The sequence below is a fragment of the Poecilia reticulata genome, chromosome 3 (assembly GCF_904066995.2).
Source record: "Poecilia reticulata chromosome 3, P_reticulata-male-v2, whole genome shotgun sequence".
Lineage (NCBI taxonomy): Eukaryota > Metazoa > Chordata > Actinopteri > Cyprinodontiformes > Poeciliidae > Poecilia > Poecilia reticulata.
Genome location: NC_088832.1, coordinates 8323535 through 8338735, shown reverse-complemented (window position 1 = coordinate 8338735; position 15201 = coordinate 8323535). Strand labels below are relative to the sequence as shown.

Below are 15201 nucleotides of genomic sequence, written 5' to 3'. Positions count from 1 at the left end.
CTTATTTCGATCGTCTGTAAAGCTAAATTGCGTTTTTTTTCTTTCTTTTTTTTTTTATATTTCAGCACCATGGACAGAGCTCAACATTCCCCGTTTTTGCTGTCTGCACTAAAAAAAACTAATTTTGGAAGGTATTGAGAATGTCATTAAAACTCTGTACGTTTTAATCAAATACAACAGAGGGCAATGCAATAATAATTAGATTCTACTTATTATTATTATTATTTTTATTTTATTTGTCTCTTTGATTAGACTTTAACTGAATTCTGTATCAGTTCAAGTGTAGGCTACAGGGCTGGTATGTTTGTGAAGACAGGGTTATAAATAACTACACTGACTTGCACAGTTACGAAACGTGGCTGAGTAAGTTTGTGGTTTGGAGTTTGTATTCATCTTTACCTGTTTTAAGTCAAACTTGGTGTCAAGCTAAGCTAGCACACCAAAGCTGTTGATGTCAGGGGAAAAAAGAAAAAAGGTTTGTTGTTTGAATGGATTTTTAAAGAAATTTAATAGGATTTTTTCTGACTTGAACCCAAACAAACTAGATGACTAGTATACTATATATATATATAGTAGTATACTACTATATATATATATATATATATATATATATATATATATATATATATATATATATATATATATATATATTGTTTGTGTCATGATGTCATGACACAAACAACTATTTATTACATATTTTTTATGGAATTGTATGACTGTGACTGGGTGGCACCATAATTATAGCCCCACAAACACAAATAATGCTCTTGACAAACATTCCCATTTGTAACATGCTTCTTTAAGACACAAGTCGTATAAAGAAATGTGATTTGTTTCACCAAATTGCACACAGGAACTATATTTTCAAATTTATTGGTATTTATTGCTGCTTCCATTGAACAGAACTCGGAGAAAATAGTAAAACTACCAAAAACAACAATAGTGGTTTAAGCATCTTTAAATTGTTCATCCATCCATTTTCTTGCACCCTTGTCCCTTAATGGGGTCGGGAGGGTTGCTGGTGCCTATCTCCAGCTAATGTTCCGGGCGAGAGGCAGGGGTCACCCTGGACAGGTCGCCAGTCTGTCGCAGGGCAACACAGAGACACACAGGACACACAACCATGCACACACACACTCACACCTAGGGAGAATTTAAAGAGACCAATTAACCTGACAGTCATGTTTTTGGACTGTGGGAGGAAACCGGAGTACCTGGAGAAAACCCACCATGCACAGGGAGAACATGCAAACTCCATGCAGAAAGACCCGGGGCCGGGAATCAAACCCAGAACCTTCTTGCTGCAAGGCAACAGCTCTACCAACTGCGCCACTGTGACAACGATAAATCAACACTCTTATCGTGATACGAAAATTATCACAATAAATTATAAAGAATACAATACGATAAATGTCCACACGTACAATATCAGTGTTAATTAGGTGTATTTAGTATTGTTCAATCATTTGTGTTTGTTGGTTTTAAAATGAACGACGCTCCCTTTGAATTGCAGAGGTTTTGTTTTTATTTGAATAATAAATTCTAAATAAAAAAAAAGTCAAATATTCCCTGTTTTGTTACATTTCTAAGCCTATAAAATAGTGTAGTTAAAACCTAACCGAATCTCAGGTTTTGTTAGAGTTTAGCAACAGATTTTAAAAGTTGGTTCTAAGCTATAAAATTCACTGTTAAATCATAAACTCATATAATTTCTCCTAAGAAACATGGAATAAAACCAGCCCAAATACAATGTATTAAAATGTGTTTGATCTTTTTGGTTTCATAGTGAGTGCTTGTCTCATGAGTTGAGTGCTGTCTTTGCCTGGACCAGCTGTTACCGCCCACATTGCTCTGAGAAAAATGAAAGAAACAGAAAAATCCCACTGTGATTTCCTGTAGCTCTCTCAATAATTGCTGTGTTAGAACAAACACAAATAAATAAATAAAGCAGCACAGTTTCCAGCATCCAGACTGCTGCTGGATTCCTTTCGTTGTTAAATGTCAAAGAGAGCTCTCAGAGGCATAAAGAGCAGCTTGTCAGCATGTGTGGTCTTTGACAGATCCGTGAGCATTATTATGATTCTTGGAGCGCTCTTTGAGACTTTTTTTCTTCTGTTTCAACCAAACACGGCAGCAGTTCTAATCCACGTTGGACATTTTAATGAAATCAGCCAAAGCGGGTCTCGTCTGGGTCGTCCAGACGCATTAGAAGTCAACCACTTGTCAACCAATGTGGGCAATAACAGGAGTGTGATGCATTTATAGCAAAACCTTTAAAAAAAAAAAACAACATAGTGGTAAGGTCGGAAATCTATTTTCTTTCAAATGCTATTTGATTTAAAGAGGCAGTGTTATACAAAATTGACTTTTTTAAGCTTTACATCACTTTATAATGTTTTACCCTCCAGCTCCCCCAGACTAGCCGGCTGCAATTAGCAAAGACCTGGTGTGCATCCGCTGAACTCATTGTGTGAGATATTTCTCAGTCCAGCGCTCCAGCAAACATCTGCATACACTTGATAGAGGGATGCTGATGTGATGACATGCTGAAGGCGAAGTGTCGGGAAGAGCAGGAAGTTCTTAAAGAGACACAGGCCCAATTTTAAGGCGTTCAATTGTGAAATTTCAAAAGAAGGACTTTAGAATCTGGAGGTGGGGGGGGACAAAGAGGGAATGTAAATTCAAAGCTTGTAAAATCAGAACGACAAGAAGAGGCTTTTGCATTTCAGTCTGTTGTAGATCAGTTTGACTGTGAAGTTAGAGCAATGTCCAAACATTAAATCATTCAAACGTCTGTGTAAGGAAATGATCTATCCTAAATATGAGAAACTATCTTGATATATTGTGTTGTTGTTGTTTTTGCATTGTTGGTATCAATGTTATTATTATTGCTGTTAATACTATTAGAACTACTATTAGTCATATTGGACTATTGTTTTAAAGGGGCAGTATTATGTACCGTATTTTCCGCACTATAAGGCGCACCTTCAATGAATGGCCTATTTTAAAACTTTTTTCATATTTAAGGCATACCGCATTATAAGGCCTCAGTTTGGGTTGCCGATTTGTTCCACACTCTATTATTACACATCCACATTTGTAAAAAAAAAAAAAAAAAAAGTGGTCCCCGAGTACTTTATAGAGTAGTCTGCCCAAGTCGTTGTTTCACTCACGGTGTTAGTGTTGCGATATTGTGCCCAACTGCTTTCTGGGTAACATAGACCAACCGGCACAGTCTCTGTCTCTCTTTCCCCGCCCCTCCGCCCCCTGGCTTTAAATGTATTATCAAACTATTAACAAACCAGCGTTCTGACAACTATCCCAGCATGCACCCGCGCTTCTTCTTCTACGGAAAAATGAAGTCGGCGGCTGCTTACCGTAGTTGCTAGACCTGTTGTGGCTCAATATTGGTCCATATATAAGGCGCACCGGATCATAAGGCGCACTGTCGGCTTTTGAGGAAATTGAAGGTTTTTCGGTGCGCCTTATAGTGCGGAAAATATGGTAAATTTACTTTTTTGAGCTTTACATCATGTTGTAATGTTTTCCCTCATCAGAAAGACGTCTGGAGTGTAGCTTTGATTCTTTTATGAATGTTCGGAAAATCCTTTAATCTCCCATGGCAACCATTCAGCTGAACAAAACACCTGGGTGGACTTAGCTCCGCCTTTGAGATGCAGCTCCTCCTCTGAGCTGCTGCCTCACAGAGCAGCCCTCGCCTGGGACTCATGCATTCAGCTCCTTCAGACTAGCCAGCAGCAATTAGCAAACACCTGGTGAAACTCTGCATTTATACTGAGTTCATAATACAAGTTACTTTTCAGTGCAATGCCAGTAAAAGTGTTGCTAACGGGTGATTAGAGGAGCCATGTTGTGATGACTTCTGTAAGGCGGAGTTTCAGAAAGAGCGGGAGTTTTTAAAGCAACAAAGGCCCAATTTGAAGGTGTTAAATTAGGAAGTAAATTTTATTTTAAGTCATATTTGACACAAATATAGCATTTTTTAACAACTGAAGGTAACATAATTACTAATCTGGACTATAAAATGATACTACATGCCTGGAAAGCACATAACACTGCCCCTTTAATTCTGAAATCGAAGTGGCTGAAGTAAAACAATGTGAGGCCACATTAGCCTCACCATAAACTGGCCTAATTCCCGTTTTTGTTGTTGTTTTTCTTCAATCAAGCGCACCTCTCTCATGCCTTTTCCGTTTCTGTCCGCTTCTTCCCTTCTTCGCAGCGTGCAAGCGCAAGGAGCAGGACCACGGCCGAAGCGAGCGAGGGAACGTGACCAAGAAGCCCCGGCTGGTGTTCACGGACGTGCAGCGGCGGACGCTCCACGCCATCTTCAAGGAGAACAAGCGTCCGTCCAAGGAGCTGCAGCTCACCATCGCCCAGCAGCTGGGCCTCGAGCTGGCCACGGTCAGCAACTTCTTTATGAACGCTCGGCGCCGGAGCCTGGACAAGTGGGTGGACGACGGCTCCGGTCACGTGGCCAACTCGGGGCCCAATGTCTGCACCAAAGCCTGAAGTCGGACTGAACCTGACCAACTCATGGACTGACTCAACCTCGGTGGAAAAGCTTTAAAAAAAAAAAAAACACTTCTGAGAAACAAAGAAAACTTAAAAGACCTTGAAGCAACATTTTGCCCTTAAACCTGTACTATATTGATATTTATAGTATCCAAAGATGAAAAGCAAACCAAAGACTTCTTGTTTGACCTGCTTTACGATGTTTGTTTCAGCGACACAGTTTTTGTGTAACATACTGCAAAAAGACTTTACTCTCTTTCACACACACACAAACATGCAGACGCACTCACAAATACACATACACACCCAGGTCTCTAGCTTTATTACACTCCCCTTCACCTCCCTACTGTGTATCAGTCTATCATTTGCCATCCTTATCTCTAATCTGATTGGTTGGTTTTAATGATGGGTCCCTAAGAGGAGGTCTAATCAGCCTATCGGCAGTCTGGTCTGCAGGTGTCCAGAGCCTGAGAAAAAAAAGTTAAAAAAAAAAAAAAAAAAAAACATGGATGAATGTGGAGTTCCAGCGGGATTGGCCAATCAACTTTAAAAAGAAAGAACATTTTCATCCTGCGGGGGAGCGACCCGGATTGTTCTGCAACCTTGTTTGGACCAGTGACGTGGACTGTATGTCTGTCTGTCTGTCAGTCTGTGCGAGTCGTCTGTAGTTCTGTCGAGCATTCCAGACAGACGGGCGGGCAAAGAAATGTCCTTTCGTAGACTGCTAACCCAAACCCAAACAGCCTGAACCAAACCAAAAAGGAGAAGAAGAAAAAAATGGAGCTCGGCCCATTCAGTGGTGCTTTCTTCCAACATGCTGATGCGTTCAGTCGGGAAAATAAAAGAAACCAATCGGGGTCAAGCTTCTCGTGCCGCGCAGGAACGAAACCTACAAAGACCAAAGAACATATTTATTCAAAATGTAGGTATGGGCAATTAGGATATTTTCTTGATATGATAACATTAAGTTTCAAAGTGTCATTTTATTTGCAACAAAATTAAATCAAATATTTATTTCCAGATTCAACGGTTTTTACTAAGTAAAGCAAAAAAAAAAATGACTTGACATTGTGTTTATAACACTTACTGAAATGTGACCTATAACAATTATTCATTCATGTTAGTTTTGATACAAAACACTTTATAGAATTACATGCTATGAAGGTAAATACAGATATATTTTTGGCCATTTTGCCATGACTGTCCATGTTTTTTCAGTAATTTCATTCACAAGCGGCTGAATTTGTCCCTTTTTACATAAGAAAAAAAAAAGTTGGGCAGCAATATGTTGGGGAGGGGCAAAGCTGCATTACTATATACTGTGTTTCACAAAGTTGGGGAATGCGGGCTGCAACGTGGGTTGCAAATCAACAAGTGTGGGATCTTGGGAGTCCCTAGTAAATCTGAAAAATATGATGATGAACCGTAGTTGTGGTATAAGTCTTAACAGCGATAGCACTCAGACGTGCCTCGTAACAAAAAAATATGTTTGCATCTTTAAGCATAAGAACGTCATTGCTTATTTTTCACAAAATGTTTGCTTTATTCATAAATCCTAGAACACAAACCTTCCCCCTTCACATAAAAACGTGACCTAAACAGAGTCGCATTGAAACGAATCAGTAGCTGCCACACGTTCAGCTCCGCTTGATCTTCTTTAACAGTGTGTTTTCTCCACACAAACCGCGCGTGACAGATAGCCTCCGATGTCTTTTCTTTTTTGTTTCTTTTTTTTTTAAGGACAAACTGTGTCACCGCTTTAATAATCAGGACTGTAGTGTCAGTCCATCGTCGCCGCATGCGTCTCACGTGGATTTGATTTGATCTCCTCATCAAAGATGTACAGCGGAGGAGATGATATCAATGATCGAATCACTTTGGGGCGCTTACACGGCAATGTCAACTCGTCACCTGAATACAAAAGCATCTTTATACGTCAGCTTGCTGCCAAGTCGTCGTCCCCCCCCCGCCCCCCTCTCTCACCCCGCCCTCACCTTCCCTGCATTTCAGCACTCGGAGGAAAGCACTACATGGGCCTGGCTCTGGGGTGGCACAGCATTAAATATATTAAACTGAGCCCCCCTCCTCCTCCTCCCCTCCCTCCCTTCTCTCGACTGGGGTTAGCAGATGTACATTCATCACAACGGATCTCTGAAGGAGAAGAGGCCCTCTTCTTCTTCGTCATCACCTCTTGAGAGAAAAACCAAAAATATGACAAAACAATGTTTCAAGACCTGCTGATGTTTTATTTTTTGTTCTTTTTTTCTTCTTCTTCTTCTTCTTAGTGTGAACCAAAGATGCTACCTCACTCAAGTTCCATACGTGATTTCTATCACTTTTGATGATACCAAAGATAACCAAAGATTTTTTCTAATTGCACGGCCTCTGTGAGTGGTGTTCAAAGAAGTGTGATGTATGTGTCCTGTCCTCTTTTCATTTAGCCCCCTATGGCTCTCTCTCTCTTGCGTCTTCACTCCTGTCCTGTCCTTCTCCCTGCAATCAACCCATGCGTCCTTTTTTTATTTTACCTCCTTTTTTAAATTTTTATGCGTGCTCTTGCTTAATTTGTGCTCCGATTACAGCTCCATAGATAGCCCTGCTGATGCAGGTAAAGGCAGACGTGCTGATCCAGCCATAGATGCACACAACGGTCCATGCAGGTGCCTGCAGAGTAGACTTGTAGTAACGTGATCTTTCTTAGTTATTCTTACTGCTTCTTCTTTTGACAAAAAAAAAAAACCCTGTTAAAACGTAAAAGAGATGCTTAAATTTGAGTTTGTAGCTTTATTTATCAATTTTTCTTTAAAAACAGAATGTTGACTTAAACTAAAATATCATGAAATAGTGTTTGCTCCCTCCTAACTGATTTTTTCTGTTTTTGCTGTTTTTGTCACACTTAAAGGTTTCAGATTATCAACCTGATTGGATGAACACAGATAACCAGAGTAAATACAAAATACAGTTTTCAAAGGTTTTTAAAAGTTAGAACGCTATCCATAGTGAGCTGGCCCTTTGTGGAGACAAACTGCAACTTAACCGCAGTAACTGGTTATCCTGAACACGTAAATAGAAGAAAAAATTACATCTTCTCTTGTTTCCCTTGTGAGAACTTAGGATTTCCATGTCCTGGATGTCTTGTGGTTAAGGGCAACGAGTGTTTTGCATCGTCACAGAGGAAGTTCAACCCACCTTTCCTTGCAGAATTTTTAAAACCTCCCTGGAGGGCTGTTGATCACAAACCGCTTGTTCTTGTCAGCATTTCAACTGGATGTAAGTCCAAACTTTGACTAGTCCACTCCAAAATCTCAGAAGTTCAGTCGCTAATGTACTTCAGGCCATGTTTATGCTGCATATCCAATGCATGATTGGTTCAACTGTTGGGTTATTTTTTTGTGAATTAGTCTTACACCAGCTGTAGCAGGACACACACACACACACACACACTAAAACGTTTCAGTCTCGTCTCGTCCGTTCACCAAACACCCAGAAGTGTCAAGGATCATAAAGATGTTCTCATCTGAAATGTGTGCTCTGTTTTGTCAGAAGTGCTTTCGGCCTTAAGTCCCCACTGGATGCGAATGTCGCCTCAGAGTTTCTTTCTTATTGATGAATCGTGAACATTAACTAAGAGAGGTGAAGCCTGCAGTGCTTTAGGTGTTGCCCTTTTGCGACGTTAATGCGGTTTTGGAGTCATTTTGCTGAGCAGATTGACCACTGTTCCGTGTTTTCTGTGTTTGTGCAATAGTACACTGGAGTCCCAAACCAACAGGAATGACTCTGGATCCCTTTCCACACCGATAGATGTCAGTGGGGTTTTTTTCTAATGGCTCAGATTGGGGCATTATGCATCTTTTTACACATTTTATTAATTCTATAGATCTGGTAGCCTGAACTGAAGTTAGTAGGATTGAACCACATTTTTGGTTGGTTTGGATAGCTTTTGTTCCTTACTTAATAAAATCATTATTTCGTTACTTTCCTAAAATAATAGCCTACGTCATTTTTTGCCAAAATAGTTTTTTTTTTTTTTTTTTAGCCTAAAATATGTTTTGGAAAGAAAGAGCTTTTGTTTTGCTTTATGCCAAAAATCAACTATACATACAACTTTAGGAAGGCGACAATTTGTAAACTCCATTTTATGGGAAAAAAAAAAGTTTGATTGATAGGATGATTTTTTTTTTGATTATCTGAAACATATAAGTGTGATAAAAAAAAATCAAAAACAGCAGTAACACAGTGAATAATTTATCACAGCACTATTCGTAACCACGACGTATACTTTAATTTTTTTCTTTCTGCTGGCCCTGCCCCCTTCGTGTTGCATATTATTGATCCAACGAACAAGTCACATGACAGCAGGCAGACAGCCTGATGTAGCAATGGGCAGAATCATTGATTCAACTATAGGCAGACATGTTCCTGAAAGTAGAAGCAGATGTGTTGCAATCTTTCTTTTAAAAAAATACCAAAAAAATACAAAAACTGGAAAAAAATAAAATAAAATAATAATAATAGTAATAATAATAATAATAATACAACCTCCCAGGACGAGTGCCTTGCTTGAACCAAAGTGTTAAACCGCTGTTGACCTCTCACTTTTGACTCTGTGAATACCTCAGCCTGTAGAAAGGCCACAACTGAAGAGACAAGGATTTTTCTTTTTTTTTTTTTACTACTTCTTTTTCTTCCTTTGTACTTTTCGTTTTGTGAATCACACCGTGGTGCTTTTGCCAGTGCAACCATGCAATGAAGACATACCAAAGGATTTTCTGTTGTCCACTTCTACAGATCAAACCAAAGGTCTTTGTTTCTGTCCTCTATCACTTTCCTCGCACACACACGCACACACACACACACTCCCTCCCCTCTTCCCTTCCTTCTCTCTCTGCTGTGTGTAGGAGGGTCCAGCACTCTGGCCGTGCATGTCTTTTACCAGTGTCTCTGAATACCTCATAGTAATAATTCCTTTGAGTTCTGCATCGAGATGTCTTATCTGTGAGTAAGGTAGAACTCCACCTGTGTGGTATTTGATATTGTTACGTCAAAAAAGCTGTACAATTATCTATTTTCGAGCTGTTGTTTGTTGTTTATTTTACTTCTTTTTTTCTTTTTTTTACGTCTTTTTTGGGGGCAGAAGTGCTCTGTTTCAAGACACGGAGGACAAAGTTTCAGGGTTGACGCAAAACCTAAAGGGGAGAAGATTATTTTTTATCAGACGATGGGGGTTATGCCAATGTTCTGACGTAGACGATTACTTTTACAGGGTAAAACCAACTGCTGTGATGTTGTGCTCCTACTTTCTCTTCTACCTACTACTGTGTTGTGATTTTAATTTAATTGCATTTTTTTGTATAGGTTCTTTAATTTATGCATTTGTAGAAGCTCTAGATTTGTACATAGTATAGGGTTTTTTGTGGAAGGGGGGAAAAAATGGAACAAAAAAGACATTTTATGCTTTACGTTACAGCCTTACTTTTGATGTTTAGATCTAACAGAAAAGTAGTCGTTTTTTTATGTAGTTTTTTTTTTTTAACTGCATCCTAGCCAACATTTCAACGTGTGTGTTTTGAACACTGCCAAAAATCCAGACGGTCATTTTTTTTTTCTTCTTTTTTGCCAGTGCCTACAAAGTTAAACAGGCTTACTTTATTGACTAGCGCGCAAATAACAAGCAGTGTGTACGTGTGCGTGTGTGTTTTTTTTTGGTTGTTTTTTTTTAAGTTTCCTATGAATTTTTTGAAGAAGAAAAAAAAACTGTTACTCTATGGGTAATACTGCACATCCAAAGATTTTTAAAACAAACCAAACCAAAAAAAAAAAAAAAATTGGAGAAAAAATATGTATATTGAAGAGGGGGAACGGTGGGGGGATGAAGGGGTAAAAGCACTGGCATTTGTGTGGTAGATTTGTTGAGTTTTTCTTCGCCATTCGCACGGGTATAGAATGTAGAAGGCGTAGGGCTATGTAGGCAAGCTTACTCCTACCGGGGGAATCTCCTGTTCAACGTACAATCTGAAAGCATTTTGAAAGCGGGGGCTGGAAGCCCCTGCTCACTTTGCTGTCTTGTGCACGGGGTGGTGAGGTGGAGCGCGGGTTGGGGGCAGCCGGTCTGCCAGGGGCCATGCCACGGAGCTGGGTCTGTTTTTATTTGCCGTGGCTCGCCGCCTTGCTCCACCAAGTATCTGTTCTTTTTGGTACGTACTCGTGTAACGACTATGTGCAAAGTCTAATAAAACTGCAAAGAAAACCTTACCAGAGGGATTTCTGTGTGAGTGTGTGTGACGGCTGATGCTAGCTACGTTTCCATGACAAATGTGCGGGAAAAAAACAAACAAACTCTGTCGACAACGTGGGTAGAAATTTGCAGTTTCACAATGCGGCATTCTCATTAAATAAGAAACGCTATTAAAATCGCATGTGAATATGTTGGTTCATGTGATGACGCATTAAAAAACATGCTACGTCATGATCCTCCAACTACTTCCTGTCTTCTTCGTCGTATCCGCCCGGTTGTTGTTCGCATGACTCGCACGATCCGAAAACGTCACCTGTGTGTCCTTTCGAAATGTGCGCAGATTTTTGTCAATGTTCCACCAATGTTAAAAAACAACAACAAAAAAAAAAACTATTTCACAACACCGGAAACACAATTAAATTCTCACATAAATATGTTTGTTTACAAAATAAGTTATTGAAAAACACCCCACACCATCATCCTACCACTTCCTGCCATCTTCTTCGTCTTTTCCGCCAGTAGAGGCATCCAGTTGTTGCTGCATTTCCATTACAAATGTGTGCAAGACTTTGTTGATGTTCCGTTAATGTTGGAATGAACATAATTTTGAAATTGCGGCATTTAAATTAAATAAGAAACGCAATTAAAATGGCAAATGCATTTGTTTGTTCACCGGCAAGTCACTGTTCCTTGTCATGATCCTCCAACTCCTCCCCTTCATCTTCTTCCTGATTCACGCCATTGGCAACATCCGGTTGTTGATCATGTGACTTGTGTGATGTATGCGAAATACCTCATCCTAGCGAAAAAACACTTCATTGAAACCATGAAGGGGTTTTTTTTATTATTATTTTGGAGTTGCCATTTTTCCATTGAACAAATGTATTTTTTCGTAATCCCAATTTGCGCAATTACGCGGTCAATGGAAACGCAGCTACTAGGCAACTAACATCACTGCAGAGGCGTGCTTCTCAGAACAGAGGACCCACTCCTAAGGGTGTTTCCTCTCTTCACACCCAGACAGTCTCCAGAGTCTAATAAAAGCACTGACTGTCAGAACAGGTGAAATCAGAATGCTCCGCAGTCCTTACGTCACAGGATGGGAGACGTTGCATCAGCAGAGCGCACGTGGTTAGATTTGACCCTAAAAGGAGTGTATTTGTAGCGAAACCATTTGTACAATGTTGACCTATTCCTCCCTTCCTTTATATTTTTATTAATTTTTGACACCAAAGGAGTTCCCATATGATGGGTGGCTTGACTACAAGTCTCATAACAATACTACAGCGCCTAAGACAATCATCTGGATCTCTTTACGCTGGGGAACTAGTTTCTCACCCGCAGCGGGGTGTCCTCGAGCTATTCATACGCAAAGATGCTTGAAGGGTTTTGATAAATAAATAACTACATAAAAAACAAGCATATTTGTTCTTACATCATATTACTGTCAGAGTTCATTTCTGCACTTGCATTTCTAAGTGAAATCCCACCAAACTGCTCTACCCCGTTCTCTTTTTGGTTCGAACCCCCTCTCGCCCCCGAGCCTCTTTACACACAGCGGTTACTTTTATTTTTATTATTTTTCTTCCGTCGCTGAATGGGTGCGCGTGAGTGTGCGCGTGCCAGAGAGGCAATACCGTCGGTGTTGTTGCTCTCAGATGTATAACTCCGTGTCTCGTCATTTGATTTGTCATTGCCGTTTTCTCCCTCCGAGCTTTGCTACTGCTTTCTCAGTGCCGTGCAATATCATCTGTTGTGATTGCTGAGCAAAAAAAATAAAAATAAAAAGAATAAAAAATTAAGAAGGAAAGAAAAATGAGAAGCAAGTGATGATGTCATCCAGCTTTTTTCAGTGTTCAAATGTTTCAACATTTCTTGTAGTCACCAAAAAAAAAAAAAAAAGTAGAAAATAAACTGTTGGTATTTCCAACGTATGAGGCCTCGGCTCTTTTATTACCTTTTCTTTCTTATTTGATTTCTGGGATGAGTGTGTTTTGGTCCTTCTTTTTTAGTGCCCAGACAGATAAATTGAATCAATAAACCTCCAAATCGGATAAGAAAAAGCAGAAGATAAGGCATGCAAGCATATGAGTCTGTCTTGGAACCAAATAACTTTTATTTTTCATCCAGTGCCTTGCAAAAGTTTTAATATCCGTTGAAAAAAAAAAAATTTTTCACATTTTGTCACATGTGAAGTAGAAGGGAAATGACTATATGTGGCTTTCAAAACGTGGCAAGAAGACCTTAAGAGCTGGGTTCACCTTCCAGAGGGACAGTGACCCCAAGCACACGACCACAACGCAAATTAGAATGGCCCAGTCAAAGTTCTGGCCTAAAATTGATACGGAATCCCTGGCAAAACCTAAAAACTGATGTTCACAGATGACCTCCAGAACCACTTTCCAAAGATGAATTGTCAAAAATTGATGTTTTTCTGTCACTTTCCACTGTAACTGCAGCTTAAGGTGAATTTTTTGTTTGCAGAAAATTGGAAACATGTCATATTTCTCTCACGTCAGAGTTATGCACTGTGTTGAGTTGCTCATAATATCCCACTGCAATACAATAATGTTTGCAGTTATGATGTGACAAAATCAGTCATTGGCGCATCTTGCTAAACTGCATCCATTCAGGTGATTTAAACTAAAAACTATTATGTACTTCGGTGCATTCACATTTCTGTAACTGTTTCATGTATAAGAACTTGAAAATTCTTGTCATCCTGAACTCTATTCGCCTCCTTACATACTGCTGAGTCATTACAGTGACCAACTTTAAGCCTCAAAGTGCAACGAAAGCATCCACCAGCCTATAAAATATGGAAAGCATCCAGGGGTGTGCAACCACAAATTTATTACCTTAGAATAGTTAATGGTCCAGCAAAAGGCGGTCCAGGTGTAAGTGCCAATATGCAGCCAGAACATGCCATAAATCCAAAATTCAGCCAAAGTTCTTGGATCAGCTATTTAGCCTTGGCATGTGTGCAGTTTAGCTAATTGAACTGTTTTAGTCATAAGAGTATAAGTTGCAAAAGTAAAGTTTTGAAGCTATGTTATGTCAAGATATGCAAAATAGATTCTGCGAAAAATAAAATATTTTTGCCCAAGAAATAACTTCAATTCAGATATATAATTTAATTCATGCTTGTGGTTAGTATATTTTTAAGATTAGTACAGCTCAAATGCCCTTTATTCTTCTACTCCTTAGTTGTGCCATTGGTTCTATCCTGCCACTAGATGGGGCTGTGACATTTAGTTTCCCAACCTAAATTCTTTTGTGGCATTGCTGGAGGAATGTTTTTCCTCCCCCGGTGCATTTAGATGAGCTGAATGGATCATGTAATAAAACTGATTTGTAATTCACTTATGGGCGGTTATTACTGGATTGTATTAAATGTAATCACAAATTAGAAATAATCATTTTTTGAGTAGGCAAATCATGTTTCATTTTCAATAGAAAGGAGCGACCTGGAATATATTTAAAAACTGGGGATATTTCACCAATTCTCAGGAGATCCTTTTTTTCAATATCTTAAGACATACAATGTTCTCATTTTAACACATAATTTAATAAGCATATATGACATTTTTAGCTTTCAAACACAGTCTGGCTCAAGCAGCTGTTCACTGTAAATACAGCAGTAAGTCCTTTGGAAGTGTCTCTACCAGTTTTGCACGTCTTGCAACTAAAATGCTTCCGTGTTGTTTAAAAATATCACGAGGTCTGCCAAATTGCATGGCCAGCATCTGTGAAGAAGCAAATTTCCAAAGTCTTGCCACAGACGTTCTGTTGAACTTAGGTCTAGACTTTGAAAGGCTATTGCAAAATGAGATTATTGTTTGATTTAAACCCTTCCATTGTAGCAGAGGTTGTTTTCCTACTGCGAGGTGAACCTTGACCCCAGTCTTTTTTAAAGCCTTTAACAAGTTTTCCCCCCAGCATTGCCATGTAATTACGTTAGTAATTTTGTTAAAAAAAAACAAACAAACAAACAAACTCATGATTTCCCAGTCGCTACTTCAGGAAAGCATTTCCATAGCATGATGCTGCCACCACCATGTTTTGTTTTGGAGAGGGGGATTTAGTCTTCTAATTTTGCAGTGGAAACTGCACTGTTTACACGTCCAGCCAAGTAATAATAAAGTGCTACACAATGACCAATAACAATATTGCATTGTGAGATGGTCTAGCATTTAGGCAATGTGTTTTCTGCAAATCAGCTGAGGTTGTTGTTTAGAGCTGGTATGAGTTGTAGATGAGTGAACCTTTGCTTAACCTGCTGTAGTCAATATTGAGTTTTACCCATACACGTCTTCCTTAAACTTCACCCTTCGGTCAGACACACAGTCCGCACTGAGCTGCTAGGTGTTTGCATTGTTGTGGACTTTATGACCCACATTTACAGGGTTGTTTTTCTTATTCTTTTTTTT

General features: G+C 39.4%; 1 protein-coding gene across 1 annotated transcript in view; it reads left to right on the top strand.

The window, feature by feature from the left end:
* Positions 1-10788, top strand: part of onecut1 (one cut homeobox 1) — a 21649-nt gene extending 10861 nt beyond the window's left edge. Inside the window, 1 exon segment of the mRNA XM_008404765.3 lies at positions 4244-10788. Coding sequence (XP_008402987.2) covers positions 4244-4533 — 290 coding nt within the window. The 3' untranslated portion in view covers positions 4534-10788.
* Positions 10789-15201: the final 4413 nt, after the last annotated feature.